The 27,921-nt window shown below is 36.3% G+C and overlaps 2 protein-coding genes across 11 annotated transcripts in view; one reads left to right on the plus strand and one right to left on the minus strand.

The window, feature by feature from the left end:
- Positions 1-8,990, minus strand: part of DZIP3 (DAZ interacting zinc finger protein 3) — a 131,879-nt gene extending 122,889 nt beyond the window's left edge. For 7 of the 9 annotated variants that reach the window (XM_058731487.1, XM_058731490.1, XM_058731494.1 and 4 more), the window contains exon 1: positions 8,772-8,990. The gene's annotated coding sequence lies outside the window, so the exon portion shown is untranslated. Of the gene's footprint in view, positions 1-8,513; positions 8,738-8,771 lie in introns of those variants that run through there. The other 2 variants (XM_058731491.1, XM_058731486.1) reach the window with 2 other exon arrangements.
- A 133-nt stretch (positions 8,991-9,123) lies between these two features.
- CIP2A (cellular inhibitor of PP2A) overlaps positions 9,124-27,921 on the plus strand; it is a 36,335-nt gene continuing 17,537 nt past the window's right edge. The window contains exons 1-11 of one of the 2 annotated variants that reach the window (XM_058731498.1): positions 9,124-9,377; positions 13,415-13,562; positions 15,763-15,875; positions 16,733-16,827; positions 17,334-17,430; positions 18,552-18,674; positions 18,822-18,967; positions 22,493-22,568; positions 24,450-24,668; positions 25,948-26,107; positions 27,606-27,747. In XM_058731498.1, the coding sequence (XP_058587481.1) occupies positions 9,276-9,377; positions 13,415-13,562; positions 15,763-15,875; positions 16,733-16,827; positions 17,334-17,430; positions 18,552-18,674; positions 18,822-18,967; positions 22,493-22,568; positions 24,450-24,668; positions 25,948-26,107; positions 27,606-27,747 (1,421 nt within the window). In that variant the 5' untranslated portion in view covers positions 9,124-9,275. Of the gene's footprint in view, positions 9,378-13,414; positions 13,563-15,762; positions 15,876-16,732; positions 16,828-17,333; positions 17,431-18,551; positions 18,675-18,821; positions 18,968-22,492; positions 22,569-24,449; positions 24,669-25,947; positions 26,108-27,605; positions 27,748-27,921 lie in introns of those variants that run through there. The other variant, XM_058731499.1, reaches the window with a different exon arrangement.

Raw genomic sequence — 27,921 nt, forward strand, 5'->3', positions numbered from 1 at the left:
GTTTAAGGCAAACTCCAGGACTCATGGATAATGGTTGGAAAATCGTTGCAAAAGTTATCATAAACTGAAGAGCATTCTTGCCCTAAAAGATCAGGGAATTCACTGTCATACCTCAGCTTTTGTCATCTTGAAAAAAATCATTATTAGCACTGTCTGGCAGCTTATATCAGAAAGGAAGAACCCTGCAATGTACACCCAGCACCCTTCCTTATAAATCTGCCAAAACAGGAAATATCCTTGTCACAACCAGCATCTTGTCAGGAGTAGGTTTGTTTTTTGTTTGTTTGGAGAAGGTTTTTAATTTTCCTCAGACCCTCAGACCTATCCAGTTACTTCAAGACTTAGCAAACCTAAAGAACATACATTAATTTGTTTTTAATATCTGGAATGTACCTATAATGAATACGCACAGGTTAGGATTTACCTGGGGAAAAAAATCCAGATATTAAAATACCCATCAGTTTCCTTTTATTTACAGGTTAACACTGCGAAAATCACTGTTCAGAAACACAGCTAGAAACCCTTGGAAGGAGCATGTTATCACTAAGCAAATTTTCCAAAGCAGAATATTTTCAGCAATGTTATCATTACTGTTATTAGACAATGATGAGAAAAAGGAAACAAGACAGAATGTTGACACATGACACATGTAGAGATGATAATCAAGCAGGAAGTAGAGTATATAATATGCACTTGACTCTCTCACCACCAATGACAAGGCCTACAATACCCAAATCCAGACTGATCCACCAATGTAAGAAGACTCATTATCTCAGAAAGACATATATTTGTAAGAAGAGTTTAGCTGAGAAGGTAGGTCAAGGTTTTGGTTATGAAGAATTTTCTCTCATAAAATTAATTGGGTGTAATTAACTGTGGTTTCATCAAAAATAAGATTAATTTTCATCAGCTCCTATGTGTCTGGCTCTGGGCTGAGTACCTATGTACAGTGAATACACATCTGATCCTCACACAACTGTGAAATAAACATTACTGTAATTCATTTTAAAAAGTAAGCAACTGAGGGATTTAGAGTTCATATTGCTAACAAATTAATAAAAGCAGAAATTCAGGCCCAAGTGTCACTAACTGCAAATTCCATATTCTTTCCACTAGGTCCCATTAAGTGCAATATTTAACTATTTAAGCGTGGTGTTCAATTTTGAGCTAAACCGAGTAATATGCATAAAGACAAACACTTAGAAACAAAACTATTTATGTGACCTTACTGACTAGTAATGATACTGTAAAGATAATCATGACATCTGATAATTTCATAATATACTATTCTCATTAGTTTTTGCTAAGAAAATCCATTTGTTCAAGAAAACAATTCAGAAAAATGCCAGTACTACACGTGCTACTAAAATGAATAATAATTAATATGTGTTTAAATGCTCTGTTAAGGTTAACAATTTTGGAGAAGTCTCCAAATTTTTTTTTGATCACCATGTATCTAAAGCAATAAGTCTGAGAATACACTGACAATACATGAATAGCAATTCATTTATGAATTATATACAGATATTACTATAATATAAAATAAAAAAGAATGATATCAAAATAAGTAAAAATTTCTAATTGTTCCCACACCCTGATAGCTTCACATATCCCAAGGTGTGCATATTCCACTTTGGATGCCACTATCTTAGAAAATGGTTCCACATTTTAATTCAAGAAACAGAACATAATAATATCTTTCATGAACATAGTAATATCTACTTTCTGAAAGACTGGAAATTTAAAAATGAGATATGCAAAGGACTTGGCTCTGTATAAAGTAGGTCTTCAATAAATACTATAGTTAAAAATGATTATTGTACCTTAATTTAAAATAAAATTATGTCACTTACCTTTATCTGCAAAATTGGGATTCAGAAACAATGGATAATATTTATGTTTAAAAAAAAAGGCAACCTTCTCATACTGAGATATGAAATTAGATGTGAAATTGGGGTAAAAAACATTTACCCAAATTACCCAAACCATGTACTTAAACTAAAGTTGAATTCTGTGAAATGTGCAGGGAAAAAAAACAAAACAAAACAAAACAGGAATTGTTTGAAAGGTGAAAAGGTTAATTTTATGGTTTGGCAAATCATTTAGAGGTAAGTTGAATTTTAACACTTGACTGGGAAAAGAAACAGGAAGAGTAATTGAAAAGAGAGCAATTTTGGCTTAACAGGTTTTTTGCCTTTGTGTTGAGGGTAACATTTCTCAAAAATCAAAGTTGACATTAATTCTACAGACTTAGTTTTCTGGCTCTGCATAAAGGGCAAAATCAATTTAATATTAATATTTGAATATTTGAATATTTAATATTGTTTTAACTACAGTAGAGACAAGGTATCCAAATGAGTCCATGCCTAGACCTCTGCCAATTTTCTACCACTAGATTTCTTTGCCTTGAATCTTTGGAACCCGGGCCAATAGAACTTTTGTTCTACCTGCTATTTATGCATACTTAATAATCTCCTAATTTACACCTGGCCTCACATCTCCACTGAATAGAAGCCCCACAAAGTCAGGAATTTTTTTTTTTAATCCCTCTGCTATATATCTGCAGAGCCTACAACAGCACCTGGTACACTTCAAGCACTCAATATTGATTTAAAGAATGAAGCCACCTTTCCTCTGAATACCGCAAGTCCTCAGAAGGCAGAAGACGGAGTTTGTGTGTAAATTAAGACTGCCTTCTCAGCCAACCTGAGCCCTTCTTTACAGGTCAAAAGTAGCCCATATACTACTGTAAAACTATCCCTGCAGATAACCATGGAATCAAGACAGGGCCTCTGTCTTCTGGCAACTACTCAGTGTTCTTTGTTGTTTCCTCTAAATATTTAAGTACCCTGTGGTTTAGTTTTTCTATCCATACTCACCTTTTATCATTTAGGTTCAAGGCTTTAAATTTTTACCTTTAGCCTTGACCTCTCCCTTAACTACAAATAATATATTCGACAGCCCATTCAGCATCTCCTGGACGTCTAGTAGATATCGAAACATAACTGAAACTGAGCTCTAGATACTGCCTTCTCCCCACAAAATGGCTGAAGCAGAGCCACTCAGCCAAGCCAGGTCTAGATCAGACTAACTGCAGTCAACTCAAAGACTGGTGAGCAAGAAATAAATGCTCATGATTTATAACCACTGCGTTTTAAGGTGATTTGCTATGCAGAAAATACTGAACAATATGCCACACTGTCTAAAATTCCAACACTCCATCTTGACTGATACTTCCTTTCCCTCTTCCCTTTATTTTCCTCCATAGCACTTACTACATTCATATACTTTATTTATAGTTCTTATTTGTTGTCTATGTCTCCCGTTAAAATAAAAGCTCCACCTGGATAGAAATTTTTATCTATCTGATTCACTGCCATAACCCCAGTACCTGGAAATGTACTTACCACTCAAGCACTCATTAAATGTATGGTGGGTGAATGAACAATTAGCTCTGTGTTCACACTATTGGTATAATTCTCATACTACAACATTCAGTATTCTATAACCTCTGCACTTCTGTCACAAATTTATATCTTTATTCAGTCTGATTTATCTAACAGGACTTAAGCTCTGGTCATGAGACGTTAAAAATTTTCAGGAGGGCCTAGGTGGCTCAGTTAAGCATCCAACTCTTGATCTCAGCTAAGGTCATGATCTTACAGTCGTGAAATCAAGCCCTCCATAAGGCTCTATGCTGGGCATGGATCCTGCTTAAGAATCTCTCTCTCCCTCTCTACTACTCCCCTGCTTGTGCATGCTCTCTCTCGCTCTCACAAAAATAAACGTTTTTAAAAATTCCACTTTATGGGGTGCCTGGATGGTTCAGTCAGTTGAGTGTTCCAACTCTTGGTTTCGGCTCCAGTCACGATCCCAGGGTCATGGGATCTGTGCTGAGCATGGAGCCTGCTTGAGATCCTCTATCTCTCCCTCCCTCTGCCCCTCTTCCCAGCTAGCACTCTCTCTCTAAAAAAATCTATTTTACTCTTAATTAAAGGTATGCTAAGTTTTTCTAAAAGAAATAAAGGAGCTAGACAGCCCTAATACTGAGTTCTAAGATCCTAAGCAATTTTTTTTAACTCCCTTTAATATGTTTCTGGAACTATAAATTAGGGAAAATGTCTGTGCAAATACAAAGGATGTCAATAAAAAAATCTATGGAGAAAAGGGATTTTAAGCCAAACCTTGAAGATATTAATATTTTGCCCTAAAAAATGTGTTCTTATAGTACTCTCCATTTCTCTTAATAACACTTACTCTGATTTGTGTAACAGAATCTAAGCTCTTTGAGAATGAAGGAATATTCATATTTAAAAATTTTTTTACCTGTGTTGGTTAAACTAATTTAACTGGATTTTTTTCTTTTTTTAAGTAAAATACAGAAGCACCTAGGTGGCTCAGTGGGTTAAGTGTCTGACTCTTGATTTTAGCTCAGATTATGATCTCATGGTTGTGAGATCCAAGCCCCACATCAGGCTCCTCACTGAGTGTGGAGCCTGCCTGGGATTCTAGATACCTCTCCCTCTATCTTTCTCTGTCTCAATATAAATAAACAAACAAATATTAAAAAAAAATAAAAGTGAAATACAGATGCTCACTTTAGCTACTATCCTTTTAAAATCTGTGGGCATAAATGTCCTTTATAAAAAATATATATGTAAATCTGCTAAGCCTTGAACCTTAAAAAAAAAAATAAAAATAAGGGAAAATATGTATATGGATGGAATTAATAAACCTAAATATAAAATTAGTGATTCTGACAAAAAAGGAAAAGAGTAAAGTTGGTTCTTGAAAAGCTGAATGAAGTAGATAAACCCCTAGAAAGTTCCAGTAAGGAACTTTCCATAAGGAAAAATATAGGTAACATTTAAATGAAAAAGGAAATTTAAAACTACAATGAAGAGATTAAGAAAATTACTAGAATACTGATGCAACTTCATATCAAAATTTCTTTAAATCTAGGGCACCTAGGGGCGCCTGGGTGGCGCAGTCGGTTGAGCGTCCGACTTCAGCCAGGTCACGATCTCGCGGTCCGTGAGTTCGAGCCCCGCGTCAGGCTCTGGGCTGATGGCTCGGAGCCTGGAGCCTGTTTCCGATTCTGTGTCTCCCTCTCTCTCTGCCCCTGCCCCGTTCATGCTCTGTCTCTCTCTGTCCCAAAAAAAATAAATAAAAAACGTTGAAAAAAAAAATTAAAAAAATAAATAAATAAATAAATAAATAAATCTAGGGCACCTGGGTGGCTCAGGTCATGATCTCACCGTTTGTGAGTTCGAGCCCTGCATGGCGCTCTGTGCTGACAGTTCAGAGCCTGGAGCCTGCCTCAAATTCTGTGCCTCCCACTCTCTCTGCCCCTCCCCTGCTCGCACGTGCACTTTGTCTCTCAAATTAAATAAACATTAAAAAAAATTTTTTTTAATTCTTTAAATCTAAAGAAATAGTTGCTATATTAGAATATTTTTATTTCCAAACCTAAGGAAAGGTGGAAAAAATGATCAGATCTATAACCATATTACCATTTCAAATACTTTCAAAAGATCTACCACTAAATCAGCTACTTGATTTTATAGGCCAGTGGTATACAATCTACAAGGACCACCTGATTCCTATGTGATTCTCATTCTGTAGCACAGAAAAAAAGATTAGAAAACATCCAATTCATTTTTCAAAAGTTCACAAATTCCAAAAGAAAAAATTAATGAAAAAATTTTAAATACAAAATCCTGAATAAAATATTTGCATCATAGCAAATACAAGTTTTGTTACTATAATCTGTATGACCTTGGGCAAATTATTTCACCTCTTAGTTTTTTCACCTGTAAAATGGAGATAATAGTACCTAAAGTATGAAGCTGTTATGAAGATTAATTAGTAAGTATAAACTTCTTAGAATAGTGCCTGGCTTCTAACAAATGCTCACTAAGTGTTAGCTATTATTATCCCAAGAACAAAAAAGCAACACAATACATTGCATTATCATGTCAAAGTGGAAAATGTGATCTATAAACATAGGTATTTGATAATTTTTTTAAGTAGATGCTTTGGCAAGTCTTTAAGTACAACAGGTATAAAGGGCAATCTAAACATTTGAAAGACTACTACAAGCCAATAGCACAAATTATACTAAGTGTTAAAATACTGGTCATTCCCATTCAATTAAATCATAAGACAAAGATGTTCAGTATCACCATGATTATTCCAATTTGTTTTTGCACTAATGAAATAAAGACAACATATACTGGACAAGATGAAATTATTATTTATAGATGATATATAGTGAGAAAGTCTAAGAGAGTAAACAAAATTCTATAAAAACTAATAAGAGATTTTAGTCAGGGTCTGGATAAAAGATGTATCAAAATCAGCATCTTTTTTTTTTTTTTTTACAGTAGCAATAACAAAATTTTAAAGGAGAAAAAGAGAACCCGCTCACATTAACAAAAATTATACAATGCCCTGGAACAAACTTAATACAAGACTAGAAGATAAACTACATAAAATTTCACTGAACATGAAATACAACCTGAATTGTATTAACTATCTCAGCAGTATCTGTATCTTCTCAGTCACCCCAACTAGAAACTTGGAGTCCCTTCTAGTTTCATGCTTCTCTTCACATCTGAAATAAGTCATTAAATCCTGCCTATTTCACCTACTTATTTCTCCAATTTTTCACCTCTTTGTTATCTCCACTTCAATTACCCCTGGTAATCCTTTGCAAAGACTCAGCAAATTAAATATTCTCCTTACTCCTACCCTTATCCTTATCAAAATCACAGGCTGCCCAGTTGCCAGAGTAATCAACCTAAAACACAAACCTAAATAGATCAGGCCCCAGTTAAAAGCCAAAGATCACCACTGAATTCAGTATCAAGAATAAGGTCTTCAGTCATCTGGACCGAGCTTCATCACCATCATCACCACCATTTCCTCCTCCTCCCCATTTTTTGGTGCCTAAAATAAGACTGTTTCTCATATTAGGATGTGCAAGTATCTCTGCCTAAATGTGTTAGGGCTTCTCACAGTTACCATCATGGTACATCCTACTATACTTCCAACATCAATTTTTGAAAAAGATTTTTTAAGAAAGGCATATTAAAATGAGTATCTTACAGACGAGAATGCAAAATTTGTATCATTACTTATGTTAAAATGAAAGATTGTAAAGAAGATGGATAATTACTTATGTTAAAATGAAAGAGTGTAAAGAAAGATGGCATTTACAGATAGCAGCTTTGACCTCTTCCCTTAGCTGAGAATGAGTATGAAGATGAGACACTTGTCATTATTAGTGAAAAGTCTAACACCAACCAAAAGGTTGTCACTGCATTTGCTAATGAACTAAGATGTAACTAACACCTGCTGAGAAAGTAATTATGCCAGGCAACTGCTCTAAATTCTTGTAAGTTGATTAGCTCATTTTATAATGGTTTGCACCACCTGACATGACCTCATCTTTACTGCTACTCTCACCCTTGCTGTCTACCCTAGTCATAGCGGCATCCTTGGTGTTCCTGACACACATCATGGTCCCACTTCAGGATCTCTGCCCTTGCTTTTCTATCTACTTTTCCCCCTAGAGAGCAGGGCTGTCTCCTTCAACTCCTTGAAGCACTTCCTCAAATATTGCTTGCTCTATCTTGACCTCCCAACTCCCTTCTTCCCAACCACCATTATTCTCCAAGAATAATTCTGCTAAATTTTTTCTCCATCTCACCTCTTACAAACTGTTTTTTTCCTATCAGACCGTAATTTCCATAACATAGGTTTTATTCACTTAAATCGCTCGTGCTTAGACAAGTACCTGTTACACTGTAGGCTCTCAATGATTTCTGATTTATTGATTGAACAGGTACTACCGTTAGCTGGATTTTAAGAAACTGAAGCAGAGAGAATCTGCCTTATGGTCACATAGTAAAAGGTGGAACCAGAGTTTGTAAACAAAGCCTGGCTTCACTGGTCAACTGCATGGTGCCTCTAACTTATATGAATTCCATATGTACTACCTATTTAGTACATTTCCCCAATTAGTTGCTTCGCAGCAGGGATACTTCCTCCTGCCACTTCTAACCCATGTTATACAATCGATAACTGTTTACAGAATGAATGAATATGTACATTAATTACCTAATTATTTTTACATGTATGTCTCCATTGGCTGGATTATTGTAAGCTTTCAAACTAAAAACTTTTAATATAAAAAATCCTTTTTAAAAATGTAATGTAAAAACACTTTTTTTTGAACTGACAAAACATGATCCATGACGAATGATTTAATTAAAACGACATGCGCCTTGCTCTTCCAATTGTTTCCAAACTGGTTTTTAAAGCTTAATTCAATATTAGCATACTTCAAGCAAAAAAAGGTTCCAAAGCCAGCAACTCATTTCATTATATACACACGCACAATATTATCTCTTACAAAAAACGCAAAGGGCGGTGCCGTGTTTCATAGAAGACACCGAGGCTTAGAAAGCAATTGATCATGCCAAATAAAAACAGATACCTTCACTTACAAAAACTGACGCTAATGAGAACACTCTCCGCAGCAATACCTGGCCCAGAAGTCACCAGGAGCTAGCTTTCTGGAATAAGTTTGACGACTACCTTAAGGGCATGACTACCTCGCCACAGAATCCCAATGGCCCCAGGCTTACTCGGAAAAACAAACATTTCTGGGTAGAAAGGGTGGACGCAGGAAAAATATTTAAAAAGAGGTCCCTCCCAGGCCCCCTAAAAATCTAGAGGCCAAGATTCTCCTCAGAGCTCCTCACCGTGTCTAGACTACGGGGAAGCGACCATTTCTCAGGCAGAGGTTCGTGCACAAAGAAAAACCGGCCATCCAGCGTGAAGGCCGAAGAAGCAAACGAAAACTGAGAGCTCTAATGAACACGGACCCCCTGCGCCTAACCGCCCCTTCGCAAATTGAGTCGCAATCGCATTTCTCGCGAGATTTATCGTCTCCGCGGGATCTCGAAGTTGAAAGCTCGCGGCTTTTCGAAGCGACGGTGGGTTGAGGGAATGGGAAAAGAAGTTCGGGAAAGGACAGCTTCCAACCCCCTTGAAGAACCCACAGACCCACTAGACCCTCCCGCTTCTCCTTTCTTCATTGACAGCAGCTCTCCCAGGGTACCCAGGGACTTCCGGAGCGCTACCGGAACCGGAAGCATCGGGACTTAGGGGGGTGGGGCTGAAAAATCAAAAAAAGGGCCGCGAAAGTTGCAGGCCGGTGCCGGCAGGGTGGTAGTGGCTCCCAGGTGGGGTTGTGGCGAGTGCCAATGGACTCCACCGCCTGCCTGAAGTCCTTGCTCCTGACCATCAGTCAGTATAAAGCCGTTAAGTCGGAGGCGAATGCCACCCAGCTTTTGCGGCACTTGGAGGTGAGGGACTACGGGATGGGGACTCGATAAGCTTCCCTGTAGAAACCCTTAGTTCACGGTGCGGCCGGGGTGTAGCGGCCCCAGCCTGCAAAGTAAGGTCTGCCCATCGCTCCCTTAGGTCTCTTTTTGTATTAGTAAGGAAGGCGAAAGTCAGCCTTGAATTCCCACTCTTAACTCCGCCCAAGTCCATCCGCGTTCAGCTGGCTGCAGCTAGAGGGAAGAGTGACTGATACTCGAAGTCCTAGGAAGAGGGAGGGTGGGACAAAATGTTGGGGGATTTAGGCTCTTTTGGGGATTGGTAGAGGAGAAAGTTCGGAGCTATTTCTTTTCCTTCGTTTCTTTGGTTTTTCCATCGCAACAGAGCTCTTGCAGAATACACAGCACTTCTCGAGAGTGAAGGTGATGGGGAGTGATGATTAAAACTTGTTTTATTCCTGTCCCTTAGGCAGTTTACAATCTGAACCAATTGCTTGCTGCTTCTCTTATAACTCATGTTGAACTCGAATTTGAAAAAGAAAAAAATTTTTTAACTTTCCTTGGGTTAAAAAGCAATCACAATACTAATCATAATTTTTTTAACCAAAATATATTGTTCCCAGTTTTCAAACCTGAATTGCTAAATTGCTTTCACTTTTTCTGTTAGTTCCCACTAATTTATGGCTAGGTCACTTATTCACAGCTTTCTCTGTTCCTATTTGTTTTTAGGCTTTTAATCTCATTTCTTGCACATTCCAACTAACAATAACCTCAGTTTAATTAAAAAAAAAAAAATTAAGCTCAGCCAAAGCTTATTTTAATTCCATCTGTCACAGGTTCTGTTAACATAGAACTGAACATAATTTTAAAATATATTCTATTATATTTATGAGATAAAGTCTAAATTACAAAGATTAGCAAATTACTACTGGAGAGAAAAGACTATTGTGAATAGTACAGCAACATCAATCTGGATAACTGTTGTGATACTGGAATGCATTAAATGTGCCTGTTTCCTCCAGCTTCACTGATGCTCCTTCTTATCGCTTCAGGTGCCCATTTCCTAAGTACATTTTCTTTTTTCATTCATTACCTCAACAAATCTCTGCAAAACGAATAAAGTGTTAGCTGTTAAATGCTAAAGCTTTGCTTCTCAGTTAGAATATAAAAATGTGATAGTGGGCTCCAGAAGCCACAGAGTAAGCAGTTTTATTTAAGAAGTAGGAGTACATCATTTTAAATACTAATCAGAAACATGCCTTGAATCTGAGAGCCATGTTGCAGTGAATTGAAGGAGACTCAAAGAAATTTGAGGCTTAGAAACTGCTTGATACTACATTCTGGAACTTTTAAGGGGTTTACTGAAAACTCTTTTGCCATTTAGAGAGATAACATACATACAGCATATAATGTGCACTGATCTTAAGTGAAGAGCTTGAGTTTTTATCATACGTATATAGTCAAGTAGGTACACTTGTTTCATGACACAGAACATTTCCAGTCCCCTATAAGGTTTCTTCAGTGGTCCCGTTTCATAAGGTTCAGATAAGTGGACTCCTATAATATGTGCTTTTGTGTCTGGCTTCAACTCTACAAATCTGTAAAATCTATTCATGTTGCACATGTGCCAGTACTTTCATTCTTTTTTATTACTATGTAGGAATTCCACTGTATAAATGGGCAAGAGCTTACTTACATTCTGATGATGGGCAGTTGGGTTGTTTCCAGTTCTGGGTAGGATTCAGGGCAAATATGTTATAAACGTTTTTATATTTTTTTGAGATACATGCACTCATTTAGATACCTAGGAGTGGAATTGTTAGGTCTTTTGGTGGATCTTTGTTCATTTTTTGTTGAAACTGCCAAGCAGTTTTCCACCGGTTGCACCATTTTTACCCTCCTACCAGCAATATGTGAAATTTGCTGTCACTCATCCACACAGATCCTTAGTGTTTTCAGATTTCTAAATTTTAACCATTTTGATGGGTGATACTAATGGTGAATATCTTTGTGCATACTTCATGAGAGCAACATCTGAGGATACAAAGAAGTGGCTATCATGTGAAAGGAGATGATTGATTCTGCTATTTTGCACTTCTATATTTTTTCTTTGTAGCCCCATGCAGGACCTGAGCTTTGAATTTTTTTATGATTGGCAGAGCTGGGCTGGTCTCACTTTTGGTGGTTTTTTATAGTGCTAATGTTACATAATGATTATGAGCATGGATTCAGGAACAATGCATTTCAGTTATGCTGCGTCCTGGTGTATGCCTCAGTTTACTCATCTGCAAAACAGCACCTAACAGAGTTCTTATGAAGATGAAAAGAATTAACATATGTACATAGAACAATGCTTAGGCCAAAGTAAGTGCTAAAATTAGTTATTACTAAAATCTGTTTGCATGAAAACATCCAAGTAAAGAAAATTTGTAAAGTGGTTTTTACGTTTTACCTTGTAATAAATATTACATGTTGGAGTACTTATGCTGTTGAAATACAGGTCTTGTCCTGAGGCAAATAGTTTTTAAACCAGAAAATGTCTTCATCTTCTAAAGGACTAGCTTTATATAAGAAAGCAAAATGGCAATAAGAAGATTCCTTACCCCCAAATATCTACCAAATTTTTTTGTCTTTTTAAATTTACTTTAATGTTTTTTGTTTTTTGTTTTTTACTTTAATGTTGAAACTCTTCAGGGGCACCTTGGTGGCTTAGTCAGTTAAGCAACCAACTTCATCTCAGATCATGATCTCACGGGTTCGTGGGTCTGAGCCCTGCATTGGGCTCTGCACTGACAGTGGGCATCCTGCTTGGGATTCTCTCTCCCTCTCTCTGTCTCTCTCCTACCTGTGCGCTCTCTCTCCCTCAAATAAATAAATAAACAACAAAAATATTCCTCAGGAATAAATATCCTGAAGCTTTCTTATCAGCAAAGCTTTAGAAGAAAAACTGACATCTGGGTGAGGAAATAAAAGAGAGATAGAAAGGAAGGATTCCTGCTTAGACCTTTTAAAAAACAGATTTTATCTAATTCTAAAATAACTTTTTCCATCTTTATAGAAAAGATACTTATTTTTACAGTAGGCTTTTAATAACATTCAAAAAGCATTTTGAAAATACATGGCTGACAACTGTTTTTGGCCTTCAATCTCAGCTTTACCTTTTCAGGGGGAAAAGGAGAGGGTGGTTTATAGAGTTTTAAGAGGGGAGTAAAAACGTTGAATAACCAAAAATAAAATTTGTGCCTGACCTGACTACTTGAAATAATTTTCTAAATTTTTTTTAAATTTATTTTTGAGAGTGAGAGCATGCTCGCAAGTGGGGAGGGTCAGAGAGAGAGGGAGACGCAGAATCCCAAGCAGGCTCCAGGGTCTGAGCTGTTAGCAAAGAGCCCCACGTGGGGCTCAAATTCGTGAACTGTGAGATCATGACCTGAGCTGAAGTCGGACGCTTAACCGACTGAGCCACCCAGGTGCCCCTAAAATAATTTTTTTTAACTTCCTTTTTTGTCATCTCTAACTTCTGGGCTCAGCACCTGTCTTTGGAGGGAACAAAAGGAGTGATCACATAGTGAATCCCATGGGTAAGCCTTTGGATTTAGCTAGTTTTCACTTTGCATTGCCTCCCTTAAAAATAGGTGGAGTGCATATACTGGAACTTACTCAATAAATATGTTGGTAGTAGAGTGTTGATTTAAACCCTATGACTTAATAGAGTGTTCTGTGTAGTAAGGATAAGTATTGCTGGGTTGTCAAAGTTTGCCAGCTTGTGAAATAAAAGTATAAAAGACAATAGGATAGTGTAATAGGCAAACCTAACCTAGTTGGTGGAAGAGGGTTAGCTTCAGGCAGAAACGGATTAAAACTCAGATCTGAATGATTATATTAGCCAGTGAGAGAAGAGATGGGTAATTTTCCAGGCAGAGGGAACAGCATTTATGACTTTTCTAAATTGGGAAAAAGCGAGGCAGTGGTACTTTGGAAGAACTGAGTTCTTGTTTGAAGTGGAGAAGAGATGCAAATTGCCAAATCTTAACTGACACATTTTAATGACTGTTTTGTAGGTAATTTCTGGGCAGAAGCTCACACGATTGTTTACACCAAATCAGATACTACCAAGTGAATGCTTGAGCTGCCTTGTGGAGCTACTTGAAGACCCAAGCATAAGTGCGCCACTGGTCTTAAGTATCATCAGCTTGCTGTCTCAACTAGGTAATGTGTTTAGTTTCTCTTTTCCAGTTTTTAGAAGATGTTGAATTTAATATTTTTAAAAGGTGGATTTAGTTATATTTTCGGAGAATGATTCGCATTCAAAAGATTTATTCCTTGTGGGACCTTTCAAAACTATTTTGCATTATGGATCCCTTGTAAAGAGAATATTGTATGCATCCATTCTTAAAATTACTGGAACAAAGAATCTGAAGTATATCAAAGGTTCAGTGGTCTACAGAAAAGAATAACTTGAGAAATGCTGGCCTACTTTTGAATTAAAAAAAAAAAAAAAATACATGCACATATTACCACGGCTAACTACATCACTCAGAAAAGTCATAGCTAGCGATAAAAAAAATCACTCTTTTTCGATAGGCTACACTGAACTCAGAGCTAAGGGTAAAAATGCAGGTGTTGCTTTTTCTACTTCTATCTTTAGTTTTTAAATTTTCATTTAATGGGTACTTTTTTTTTTTTAAATGTGTGCTTGTGAGTGGAGGGGAGATAATTCTGAGTGTGATTATAAAATTAATACATGCTTATTATGAAAAAAAATCTCAGTGATCCAAAAATATTAACATAGACCAACATGCCCAGTAGGACTTTCTGTGATGATAGAAATATTCTATATGTATATCGTTTGTTATAGTAGCCATTAGCCACATTAAGGCTATTGAGCGTTTGTAGTGTGAGTAGTACACTGAAGAACTAAATCTTTAATTTCAATTAATCTAAATTTAAATAGCCACTGTGGCCCAGTATCTCTCAAGTTAGTACAGATACAGAGTAAAATAGAATGAGTCTTTATTCATCACCACCTCCTCATCATTTCTACGTTGGTGGCTAACATTCTTAAGAGTTTGACAGGTGTCTTTCTAGATATTTTCTTTTTTTTTTTAATTTTTTTTTTTTAACGTGTATTTATTTTCGAGAGAGAGAGGGACAAATTGTGAGCCGAGAAGGGGCAGAGGGAGAAAGGGAGACACAGAATCCGAAGCAGGCTCCAGGTTCTGAGCTGTTAGCACAGAGCCAGACACGGGGCTCAAACTCACAAACCATGAGATCATGACCTGAGGCGAAGTCCGGCACTTAACCGATTGAGCCAGGTGTCCCTTTCTAGATCTTTTCTATTCTATAACAGATAATTTTGGTTATTTTTTTTAAAATGGTGTTGTAGAGCATCAGATTTTTCTTTTTTTTCACTTAACATATCTTAGCTATCTTTCCATGTTGTTATCTAATAGCTGCCTTGTGCCACACTGTGGAGTACTATAATTTATTCAGCTACGCTCCTAATGGTGGGAACTCATGTATGCTCTTTTTCAAGTTTTTTTTGCTATCAGAATCAATAGTGTAATGAACATTTTATGGATTTTTTGCTCAAATATTAGTATATTTCTGTTGAGTTAATTCTCAGAATTTTCAGGTCATTTTTCAATTTGATCGTTACTAAATTACTTTCCAAAAAAGCTATGCTAATTCTAATATCCACCAACCTTTTGTGTGAGAATGGCAGTCATTTTCAACATTTAAATATATTAGAAATTTTTAAAGTTACAGTCTTTTTATTTTTTAAGTTTTACTTTTTAGTTAATAGACTTTTATTCCTTAGAGCAGCTTTAAGTTACAGAAAAATTGAGATGATAATCTTTTAACTGCAAAATTTCTGCAAGTATGTAAAGCAAGTTTTTCCCTTAAATTAGTCTACATAGAAAAATCATTTGTTTATTGACAGAAAAGGAAAAGCTTATACCCCCTTCCCTTTTACAGCTCATACTATTTCTTTGATTAAACTTTTGAACTGGAAAGTAATTATAAGTAAAATAGCCATATCATACTTGATAAGTAACTTTAATACAAAATAAACTTAAAGATTATTTCTCTTTTATTCATGAAAACCATGAATAAAAATATTTGGTGCCATTTTGGGGCACCTGGGTGGCTCAGTTGGTTAAGCGTCTGACTTTGGTTCAGGTCATGATCTCATGGTTTGTGAGTTCGAGCCCCGCATCAGGTTCTGTGCTGACAGCTAGCTCAGAGCCTGGAGTCTGCTTCAGATTCCGTGTCTCCCTCTTGAGAGAGGGAGCCCCTCCCCTGCTCGCTCTCTCGCTCGCTCTCTCTCTCTCTCAAAAAAAAAAATTAAAAAACATAAAAAAAATTTTTTTTTAAATATTTGGTGCCATCTTATCTTCACTTACAGCTGTAGACAATGAAACCAGAGACTGTCTTCAGAACACATACAACCTGAATAGCGTGCTGGCAGGAATGGTTTGTCGGGGCAGCACTTGCCATGGTGATTCAGTGTTTTTGCAGGTACATACACCCACACAGTACTTTTCACTTAATACTTCTTTTTCCTTCCTTATTTGCAGATCAAAATTCACAGTATCTATTGTAAATTGCTAGCTTATAGCATATGTGCTGGCATAATACTGCATGAATAGGCCCAGTTCTCCCCATTAATAAATTTAAGAGCTGGTTGATTACACATGTACTACTAATTTAAAAGTTTCTAGAGGAGGGAAGCTTATCCACATCCAGCATTATTTTGAAGAGAAACAAATCTACATTATAACTGCTTTGACAGACTTATAAACACAGATGTCAGCATTTTGAGATGTAAGCTATTCGTATTAAAATTGCAAAATGAGTCGGCATCTAGTCTCAGTCTGTTGAGGAAACATTCTACAAAAAAATTGAAGCTATAGATTTAGTTTTATTTAGCATAGACTCGAAGTTCTCATACAGATAATATTTTATTGAACCTAAAGTGCCATCAGTTGCAAGAAAGGAAAACATTACCAATTACACTGACATGCAGTTTTAAAAGTGGCAAAAATATGAAAAAATATATCTTAGAATTGATGGAATATATATGTTTCAGCTTGCATATTTGTTTAAGATGGTTAAGTGAACCAGGTTGATGACAAGATGCTCTGTTTAAAATAGATTATGTGGAAATGTGTGGAATCAGGAAATGAACCCTAAAATTCTTAGTAGTCTCACTACTTTATGTTTAAAAATAAAAATGAACCATTTAAGAAATCGAAAAGTTCTTGCTCTAAACTCTGCTTCCTAAAATGGTGACACACTCAGAATATGATTAGGAGTCCATATGAAATGTTTTTATGTTTATATTTATTACTTTTTTTTTTTTTTTTTATTCTCAGTGCATTCAACTTCTACAAAGATTAACATATAACATCAAAATTCTCCATTCTGGTGCCAATATAGATGAGTTAATTACATTCCTGATAGATCATATGTGAGTATGCAACCAAACATGTAACCAAATAATTTGTTGATTTATTTTCAAACTAAAACTGTGGAATAGTTCAGTTTTTCTTAGATAATTTTTTCCAGCTTTTTAAATTGAGTGAGACTCTGATTCTTGTTTACTCCTTTTAGATAGTTTCAAGGATCAAGTGCATAAAGCAGCTTTAGTCTTCATAACAGAAATTTATAAAATGAATTGATTTGGTCAGAAAACTATCAACCCTGACAATTGTATGCTTATATTTAATCTTGATAGGAGAATATACTGATGAGATAGCACCTGGTCATTCTGTTATTTCCATATTTCTGTGCTACAATTGAATAAGATCATTTAGTTTCAAAACATGAAATAAATGGTCCAAATACTACTCAAAGCTTGACTGTGTTCACATTGTTTTTGCATATAAAAAGGAGTTTAAATGTGAATTACTATAAAAGAGTAATTTAAAATGAACTTAATGCTTTTATCTTTTATTATTTTCCTTAAAACAACAGTCAGTCTCCTGAAGATGAGTTAACAATGCCTTGTCTAGGATTATTGGCAAATCTTTGTCGACACAATCTTTCTGTCCAAACATACATAAAGACTTTGGTAAGAAGTTTTGCGTAAAATCTTTCTTGTTTGTGGTGGGTTCTAAACTTAAAGAAAATTGTATCCATCTTTTTCATTAAAAATAGATTAACAAGAATTCTCATGTCTCATCCAGCTGACTCATCAGAATTAAGGAACAATCACATTGACACATAATTAACTTGAAGTATTCCACCCTTTGCACATGTTGTATTTAAGATGATAAGTATTGGGGCGCCTGGGTGGCTTGGTCGGTTGAGCATCCGACTTCGGCTCAGGTCATGATCTCACGGTCCGTGAGTTTGAGCCCCGCATCGGGCTCTGTGCTGACAGCTCAGAGCCTGGAGCCTGTTTCAGATTCTGTGTCTCCCTCTCTCTCTGCCCCTCCCCCGTTCATGCTCTGTCTCTCTCTGTCTCAAAAATAAATAAACGTTAAAAAAAAAAAATTAAAAAAAAAAAGATGATAAGTATTAATAAACAAGTACTAAAAGTTTTCCTTCTCTATAGCATCCCACTATTTCTTGTATTAAGTAATAAGAGAAATTCTAAATTATTTTGTGCTAATAGGAAGGATGCACATCACTGGCAATTCTGTTTACCTCAGTCTTCTATTTCCACAAAATTAGTGGCAACTCCGCTAGAAAGATCCATGAATAGATGACTAGCAGTAATCACCAGCCCTTGTGATCACTGAAGGTGAACAAATGAGGTTAACTGAACCACTGTTAGAAATATGTTAAATCAAGAAAGTTCTTTGATTCTTAGTTTGTGAACAGTTTCCCTGCTGTGCAGTACTCAGTATCACCTGTTTCCTGTTGTTAAATTAAACAGTATCTCATTTGTTCATGTACTGGAGGTGCTTTGGAGACAGAAGGTTATCTTGAGCCATGGAAGTGTTTGGGAAAGATAAACATTTCCTCATAGTTCCATATCTTAACATGGGACTCAACTTTCCACTGAGATTGTACCTGTTTTTATTACTATAAGCAATATGGAAAATGTGCCACCTCACTTTTTGAATGATCTATCAAGTTTGATAATGTTTAATAAAAGATTACTACTCTGTTCAAGATAGACATCCTAAACCAAAATATAATACTAATTTTTGTTTTAATATATTTTTGAACTTTTTTCTTTCTCAGAATAATGTGAAATCTTTTTATCGAACTCTTATAAGCTTCCTGGCCCATAGTAGTTTAACTGTGGTTGTGTTTGCACTTTCAATATTGTCCAGTTTGACATTAAATGAAGAGGTTGGGGAAAAGGTAAATATGATTTTTTTATTATTTGTGAAATAGTTCTGGAATTTGTATTCTCTGATATTTTAAGTCATTGAGACTCTTTGTTAAACTTTAGAATGGTGTCGACTTAAATTTTTTTCTATAATATAGTTTTCCTAATTTGTTTTTAAGCTGTTCCATGCTCGAAACATTCATCAGACTTTTCAGCTCATATTTAATATTCTCATAAATGGTGATGGCACACTTACTAGGAAGTATTCAGTTGATCTATTGATGGATCTCCTTAAGAATCCCAAAATTGCTGATTATCTTACCAGGTATGGCTCTCTGACAAATTTTAAGACTTATTGGTATTTCTTTTTTTTCTTTTCAACCAACATATGTTTGTTATTAATAAAACTGCCTTTTCAGATTTAGTGAACTTGGATTCTACTGATGAACAAGGAATAAAATTGAAATATTTTGATGTGCTTTATTCCCAGTCATTTTGCTTTTCGGGCCTGAAATGTAAAAGTGTAAGAACAGGGCAGGTGTGTGTGTTGCTTAGATGAATAAAGTTGTCTCATTCTCTTAAATATACACATCTTGATCTTTTCCAACACCAGTTTTAAATATTGACATTAGAATTCTTTGAAAGAATACTGTTACCATAAGAACATTCGTGTCAGTGTGTTTGTCCTTTTTTTCTTTTCTGCATAAAAATGGATAACATTATTGTTTGCCTCTGTTGTGTCTTAAGGTAAAATGAGAACCCATTTTTTATGCCCATTCTATCTCAGTGACATTTCATGTAATCATTTATCTTTTGAGATCAGTTAGCAACTGTTTTCCAAAGAGCTCATGGCCTTTTTATATCTTTTTTCTTAAATAAACATCTCAAATAACTGCTAGTCAGACCCATCTTTTTGTTACATGTTGATTCTGTCACTAATATTTTTTAAATATTTATTTATTTATTTTTGAGAGAGGGAGAGAGAAAGTGAGAGCACTTGCATGTACACAGCTGGGTAGGGGCAGGAGAGAGAGAGAGAGAGAGAGAGAGAGAAAGAGAAAGAGAAAGAGAGAGAAGAGAGGGAGAGAGAGAATCCCAGGCCAGCTCCACACTGTCAGCACGGAGCCCAAAGCAGGGCTGGATCACACAACTGTGAGATCCTAACCTGAGCCAAATCCAGAGTCCATTGCTTAACCAACTGAGCCACCCAGGCACCCTGGCCTTTTAATTTCTGAAGTTAAATTTTCCCAATGCCTTAGCTACTTTGTAATCATGAATTAGGAAGTTGTAGGGATTGCTTCAGAGTTCATTTAGTCGTTCACAAATGAGAAAACCAATTATTGAGCCCCTCCTGTGGTTAAGTATTGGGGGAGGAGGGATTATTAGCAGAGGCAGGGATTTGAAGACCTAGTCTCTAATCTTTGAGGAATGTAGAATCCAGAAATTGTATAAAGACATAGTCCCTAATTTTAAGGAACATAGAACCTAGAAGTTGAAAAAACAAAAGCTGGGTCGCCTGGGTGGCTCAGTCAGTTATGCATCTGACTTCAGCTCAGGTCATGATCTCATGGTTCTTGAGTTCAAGCCCCGCATCTGGCTCTGTACTGACAGCTCAGAGCCTGGAGCCTACTTAGGCTTCTGTGTCTCCCTCTCTCTCTGCCTCTCTGTTCTCACTGTCTTTCTCTCTCAAAAATAAATAAAAACATTTAAATTAAAAAAAATTTAAAAAGCTAACCACTAGGGCAAGGTTGATTACTATCCATGTGGTTAACTGATGTTTTTCAGAACCAAGAAGCATTCATGTTAGCATTTCATTTTTTTTTTCTTAAGCATAGGTGGATAAGAAAACCTTCCAGAGTGCCCTTCCTTAACCTGTTCTCTCTTTATCTAAGAGTCCTCCCAGTATACCCATTCTGACCATCAAATAGTGCTTATTTAACAACTTCTAAGTAAACAGGATATACCTCTGCAGGAGGACCAAAAGAAAATCTGATTTAGCATTAGTAAGTGGTTGCTTAATCTCTTCTTCCATAAATCTCTCAGTTTCACTATCTATTTTCTGTCTAGCCTAGAACTCCAGAATCACCTCTGGAAAGGAAATTGTATTTAATTGTGTTGTCTTGTTCATTTGCTGTACCATTTAGCAAACTATTCCTGAATCTGTCCCAAAGTCTAATGGCCGGGTTCCCAATCAAAACCTGGGAAAATCACACTTTATGACTTTGTATCCCATATACTCACTATCTCTATCTGGACAGCACCTCTCATATTTATATTTATTCCCAGCTTTGTTTTACATTTCCTACAGTGGACCTTTCTTTCTTTCTTTCTTTCTTTCTTTCTTTCTTTCTTTCTTTCTTTCTTTCTTTCTTTCTTAATGTTTATTTTTGAGAGAGACAGACAGACAGAATATGAGCAGGGAGGCACAGAGAGAGAGGGAGACATAGAATCTGAAGCAGGCTCCAGGCTCTGAGCTGTGAGCACAGAGCCTGACATGGGACTTGAACCCACAAACTGCAAGATCACGACCTGAGCAGAAGTCAGATGTGTAACCACCTGAGCCACCCATGCACCCCATCTACAGGGGTCTTTCAAATATTTACTACTTTCCTCTTGACACTTTTCACTCAGAAGATGACCTTATCTTTGTTTCACAGAACAACAGCAACAACAACCTGAATCCTACCTGATTGGAATTGTTTCAGATTTTTGCTCCTGAACCAATTTACTTGTGTTTATACCAATTCTTATTTGGTGTCATTCTGTTTCGCTCATAAACACACATCTTGTTATTCTGTGCATTAACTCTCATTCTGTCTTCTTTTTCAAGTGTCTTGTCTCTTCAGTGTGTCCCATTCTATTGCCTCCCTTTACTTAGATTCAACTTTCCTTCAACCGTATGTTCCCTTTAAAGTCTGTGTTCTTGGGGCGCCTGGGTGGCTCAGTCGGTTAAGCATCTGACTTCGGCTCAGGTCATGATCTCATGGTTCGTGAGTTTGAGCCCCGCATCGAGCCTGCTTCAGATTCTGTGTCTCCCTTTCTCTCTGCCTGTCCCCTACGCTTGCTCACTTGCTCTCTCAAAAATGAATAAACATTAAAAAAAATAAAATGCTAAAGTGTGTGATCTTCCATTGCATTCAAGGTAAATATCCAGGTTCCCAGCATAGCCATCAAAAATCTGGTCTCTGGTAACCTCTTATCCCTGTGTCTTTACGTTTTTGTAGGTACTTTTGTCTAAGCATTTCAGACGATAAATAGAATCCCCAACTTGCTAGAAATGCCTTTTGTGTAACCATGTGCTATTCCCTCTGAAGTACTTCTGCTAGAAGGCTGGAATACTTTCCCCTTCTGATGTCTAATTCCTGTTTGTTTTTTGAGACTCAAGTCTGGGAAACCTCAGCTGATCTGGCCTACCACAGCAAGTATGGGTTTGATACTCATCCTCCCAGCATCCTATACATTTCTCCATTATAATGTTGCATTTTACATTACATAATATGTTCTGTCTGCCTTTATTCTTTTGAATATTTAAACTTTTGAAAACTGTAACGTGCAGAAAAATCTTAACTGCACAGCTCTGAAGTTTTACAAAGTGAACACAGTCATATAACCATTGTGAAGGACTAATTGAACTCTTTGCAGCAGTCATTTAACCATTGCTCTCCGACAGAGTCATTCTCCCAAATACAGGATGTATCATTCAAGTATATATTTTGCAAAGATTGTTCTATATTAGAAGCTCAAAATAAATAGATGAAAGAAATCACTTAAATTTTATATTTGTCTTGTATATAAATCCTTTTTGATGTATCAATTTCATATTTATCATTTGATGTATATTTTAAACTAGGTATGAGCACTTTTCTTCATGTCTCAATCAAGTATTAGGTCTTCTTAATGGAAAGGATCCTGATTCTTCTTCAAAGGTGTGTAAAAACATAACTTTTTTGTTTTAAATTTTTGAAAACTGTAATGTGCAGAAAAATCTTAAATGTGCAGCTCTGAAGTTTTACAAACTGAACACAGTCATATAACTATTACCTAGATCAGAAAATACAGCATTACCAATACCCTAGAACCCTCAAATCTTCATTCACTGGTACATTCCCCTTGGAAAATTGTTTCACGGTGCCTAGTGAATATGCATACACCCTGTGACACCGCGTTTCCACTCCTAAGCTACATAGCTAAGAGAGACATATCCATAAGCTCATCAAAAGACATGTACAAAACATTACATAGAAAATGCAGCTTTAAAAATGACACGATTTCCTGTTTGTTTGTTTTTTTTTAATGTTTATTTGTTTTGGGAGAGAGAGCGCACACACCTGTGTGTGAGCCAGGGAGGGGCAGAGAGAAGGAGAGCGAAAGAATCCCAAGCAGGCTCCATGCTGTCAGCACAGATCCTAACATGAGGCTCAATCTCACAAACAGATCATCACCTGAGCTGAAATCAGGAGTGGAACACTTAACTGAGCCACCCATGCACTCCTATTTTCTGATTTTTTAAAACATCAGATGCTTAGGGGATAAATTCAACACAACACACACAAGGTCTCTACTCTGAAATTATAACACATTGAGAGATAGGAGCGCGTGGGTGGCTTACTAGGTTAAGCGTCTGACTTCGACTCAGGTCATGAACTCATGGTTTGTGGGTTCAAGCCCTGTGTTGGGCTCTGTGCTGGCAGCTCAGAGCCTGGAGCCTGCTTCAGATTCTGTCTCCCTCTCTCTCTGCCCCTCCCCCACTTGTGCTCTGTCTGTCTCTCTCAAAAATAAATAAATATTTTTAATTTTTTTTTTTTTTTTAACATTTTTTTATTTATTTTTGGGACAGAGAGAGACAGAGCATGAACGGGGGAGGGGCAGAGAGAGAGGGAGACACAGAATCGGAAACAGGCTCCAGGCTCCGAGCCATCAGCCCAGAGCCTGACGCGGGGCTCGAACTCACGGACCGCGAGATCGTGACCTGGCTGAAGTCGGACGCTTAACCGACTGCGCCACCCAGGCGCCCCATTTTTTTAATTTTTTTTTTTTTTAACATTTTTTATTTATAATATTTTAAAAAATTCAAAACATTGAGAGCTATAAAAGACCTAAATAATACAGATATATTAAGTTCATAGATTAGAACACTTGCAAAATCATAGCAGGCTTTAGTGGGTTTTTTTTGTTTTTATATTTCTTTTGTCTTTGGTGTATATGGAAATTGGGAAGCTAATTATAAAATTCACATGGATATACAAAAGTCCAAAAATAACCAGGGCCATCCTGGAAAAAGTGAATACAGTTGGAGGATTTCTAACACTACCAGATATTAAGACTTAACGTAAAGCTGTAATAGTTAAAACAGTGCAATACTGTCATAAGGATGGACTGGAACACAGTACAGTGTCAAAACAAACCATAGCATATGGTCTCCTGATTAATACAGTGCTGTCTTAAAAGTATGGTCATTTCAGGGAGCTTGGGTGGCTCAGTCAATTAAGTGTTTGGCTCTAGGTTCCGGTTTAGGTAATGATCTCACTCCCAGTATGGAACCTGCTTAGGATTCTTTCTCTCTCCTCTCCCTCTGTCCCTCCCCTGCTTGCACACATGTCCCCCTGCTTTAATAAAATCACCTTTTTGCACCAAAGAATAAAACAGAAAGAAAGAAAAAGAATAGTAAAAAAAATTGGAAGCTGTTTTTAATTTTTGTTTTAGAATATTTTCTTTAAAAATATGTCATTTTCAGCTTCATCATTTGGTTGCTTTGTGCATTACAGGCCAATGAAATTGACATTTAACGAAGACTTTATATTGCACAGGTTTTAGAATTACTTCTTGCCTTCTGTTCAGTGACTCAGCTGCGCCATGTGCTCACTCAGATGATATTTGAGCAGTCTCCATCTGGCAACACCATTCTGGGAAGCCGTTCTAAATGTTTAGAACCTACTGTGGCTCTACTTCGTTGGTCAAGCCAACCTCTGGATGGATCAGAAAACTGTTCTATTTTAGCTTTGGAGTTGTTCAAGGAAATATTTGAGGTAATATAATGATAACCAAAATGCCTCTTCATTTTTATGATTCTCAGTGAACAGTTTACTTTCGAAAATATTCACAGTAAATTTCAAAATGTTTATATACTTTATGAAAACTTTTCAATTAACAAGCTCCCTACCATTGACCTACCAAATTTCCTTTTTTTGGGCAAAGTCGGGGACATTAGTGTTTTCTTTTCTCACACTGAATAACTTATATGTATTCCTTTCAGTGTAATAAGTAAAGGTATTAGCTGAGATTTGTATGGTTTATTGTTGTATGACTATGTCTTTTGCAGTAGTCACATTCAGCTTCTCCGTCTCAGTGGATACTGTTGACCATCTTTATTATCCTTTGAGTGGATTAATATAAGAACATTGGATTCAGTCACTCAGATGGAGTGGAACATGCCAGACAATGCGAGGCACTTAGGATACAGACAAAAATTCTTTCTGTAGAGGCTATTACATTCTGGTAGTTTCTACTATCTAGGTCATTTAGCATTCTCTACTGTTTTCCCTGTTTTTATACCATTCTGCCTAACACAGTATCTTCCTGGAGTGTTTCCCTTCATGACTGGATCCTAGGCACAAACAAAAATGTATATGAGTGATTAAATATATTTGTCAAAGATTATGCACAAATTATTCTTTCTGTTTTATGTTGGTCTTGACTGTTAATCAGTTTTAGCGTTTTAAAAAGCCTTTCAAGATCCTTGATGGGAATTATTTATGGTTGTAAAGTATTAAGACCAGTGATTGTTATTTAATTATATAATTTCACTTGGCAAATTCAGGATTCTTGTTTTGAAATCACAGATACAGTCTAGTTAAAAGTCTTCTTTGCAGTTGAAGGGCACCTGGGTGGCTCAGTTTGTTAAGCATCCGACTTTAGCTCAGGTCATGATCTTGTGGTTCATGAGTTCAAGCCCCTCATCAGGGTCTATGCTGACAGCTCAAAGCCTGGAGCCTGCTTGGAATTCTCTCTCTCCCAATCCCTCCCCCACTCATTCTTTCTCTCAAGAATAAACATTTAAAAAAAAAAATTTTTTTTTAAGTCTTGTTTACAGTTGAATAACCCCAAACCTTACTGTTCCATTTAAGAAAAAAGTCATCATAGCCATCAAAACTGGGTAGATTTTAAATAGGAGACACAGGTCAATCAACTATTGAAGTAATTATACGAAATGTGATGAGAGTGTTGCAGCTCAGTGATGACTAGCTCTGTGTTCTTTATTCCATCTTTATTTTGATTTTTAATCATTGGTGGTGGTTAATTCTCCAGGATGTTGTAGACACTGCTAACTGCTCCTCAGCTGACCGATTTGTGACCCTTCTGCTGCCTGCAATCCTTGATCAACTTCAATTCACAGAACAAAATCTAAATGAAGCTTTACTAAGAAAAAAATGCGAAAGGATGGTCAAGGCCACTGAAGTTTTGTTAAATATCCTTTGCTGTTAAAACATGGAAACTAACCGCTCATTTTTTTCTAGCATCACATTTACTGCATTTTTGTCTTTATTTGTAATTTTGTCACTTCTCACACTTACATCTATTCAGAATTACTGAAGTTTAAACTCTAGAACTAATCCTCAATAAGGAGTGTGAAAAAAGTTATCCAGACTTTATTTTTTCCTTATTTTTCTTTGTAAAACTTTTGAACTAAATAATATTTTTAGAATACTTTTTAAACTGAATTTGGACATTTTTATCATAATTTGAGATTAGGAGATATATTCTAAAGTAACAGAACCGCTCTGTTACTCTAGTGCTAATTGCTGTCCCTGGGTGATTTGTGGTGCCACCGTTGGTAGCAGCAAATCAGAGAATAAACAAACATCAGTAGAGTCATTAGTAGTTTAGTTTATATTAGAATTTTTACTGAAAATTAAAGTCTGTAGGAATGTTTTAATAAAGATGACATCACACTTGGTTATAAAAAAGACAAATGTTGTCAAGACAAATTCATTTATTTCTAAAAAAGAAAAGCTTGAGTTCAGTTAATGTCACTGCCTAACTTCCATATTGCATGCATTTTTCTTAGGTCTTTCCTTGTGCTAGCTGTTTTCTTTTAGATCAGCTGATTCTATGTCCATATGAAGCTGAAGTTCCATTTTTAAAATATTTCATTAATGCTTTTTATTATCAATAAGGAGCCATTATATCTAAACCATATCTCTTATATTATACCTGGTCAGGTTTTCTTTTTTATATCTCAGAGCAACAAGAATTTGCTCAACTTTGTCCTGCCCTAGAGCAAATTCCACATCTGTTTACTCTCTTCTCTGAGCTGCTGTTTCTTAATTTTTCTTTACCGCAGTAATTCCCAGCCCTGGCTATGTGTTAGAATTACCTGGAGAATGTTTTAAAAATTCACCTGAACCTTACTTCCTTCCAGCAATTCTAATTTAATTGGAGTAATGTGAAACCCTGGGGAGGGGGAGGAGGGGGAGGTGTTGTGATTGATTGTTCAAACTGCCCAGGTGATTCTAACATGCAGCCAAAGTTGAAAACCACTGCTGTAGAGACACATGATTATGTTGCTTGATCCTAGAGATAGCTGTTATATGCAAACCTCAAAACTGGTACTATTCTGAGCCAAAGCCGACCCCTTTTTAATATAGATATTCAAATTAACTTGTAGTATACAAAATAGGAAAAAATAACTTCCCTTGGTTCAGCAAATATTGAACCATTGTGATAACCTGCTAATACTAACATCCAGCAGAGTAACAGACTTTTGGTCTCAGTCCCATCTCTTGCCACTTACCAGTCACTTAAATTCTCTGAGGTCTAGTTTCCTAATCTACCATTGAGCTAATTATTGTATGGAAGTGGAGTGACAAGATACTTTGTATGAAATCACTCAATACTATAAAGTGCTATACAAATGTAAGCGGTTTTTTGAAAATTTTTTGTTTGTATTCCTTAACAAAACTTACCTCTGTGTGGAGATGATACTCTAAAAATGCATGTTGCAAAAATTCTGACTACTGTCAAATGTACCACTCTGATAGAACAACAATTTACATATGGCAAGATTGATCTGGGGTTTGGAACAAAGGTAGCAGATTCTGATTTGTGGTGCGTATATGAAATCCAAATGGGACAGAATTTAAAGTTTTTTAATAATTTTAAAAACATTCAATTCATAGTTTATATGCTTCTAAAGAAAGGATAATCTTAACATGTGATTTGTTTTCCATTGTTCATTTTGTGTTGTTTTTAATTTGTTACTATCTAAGGGTCTTTTATACT

The sequence above is a fragment of the Neofelis nebulosa genome, chromosome 5 (assembly GCF_028018385.1).
Source record: "Neofelis nebulosa isolate mNeoNeb1 chromosome 5, mNeoNeb1.pri, whole genome shotgun sequence".
Lineage (NCBI taxonomy): Eukaryota > Metazoa > Chordata > Mammalia > Carnivora > Felidae > Neofelis > Neofelis nebulosa.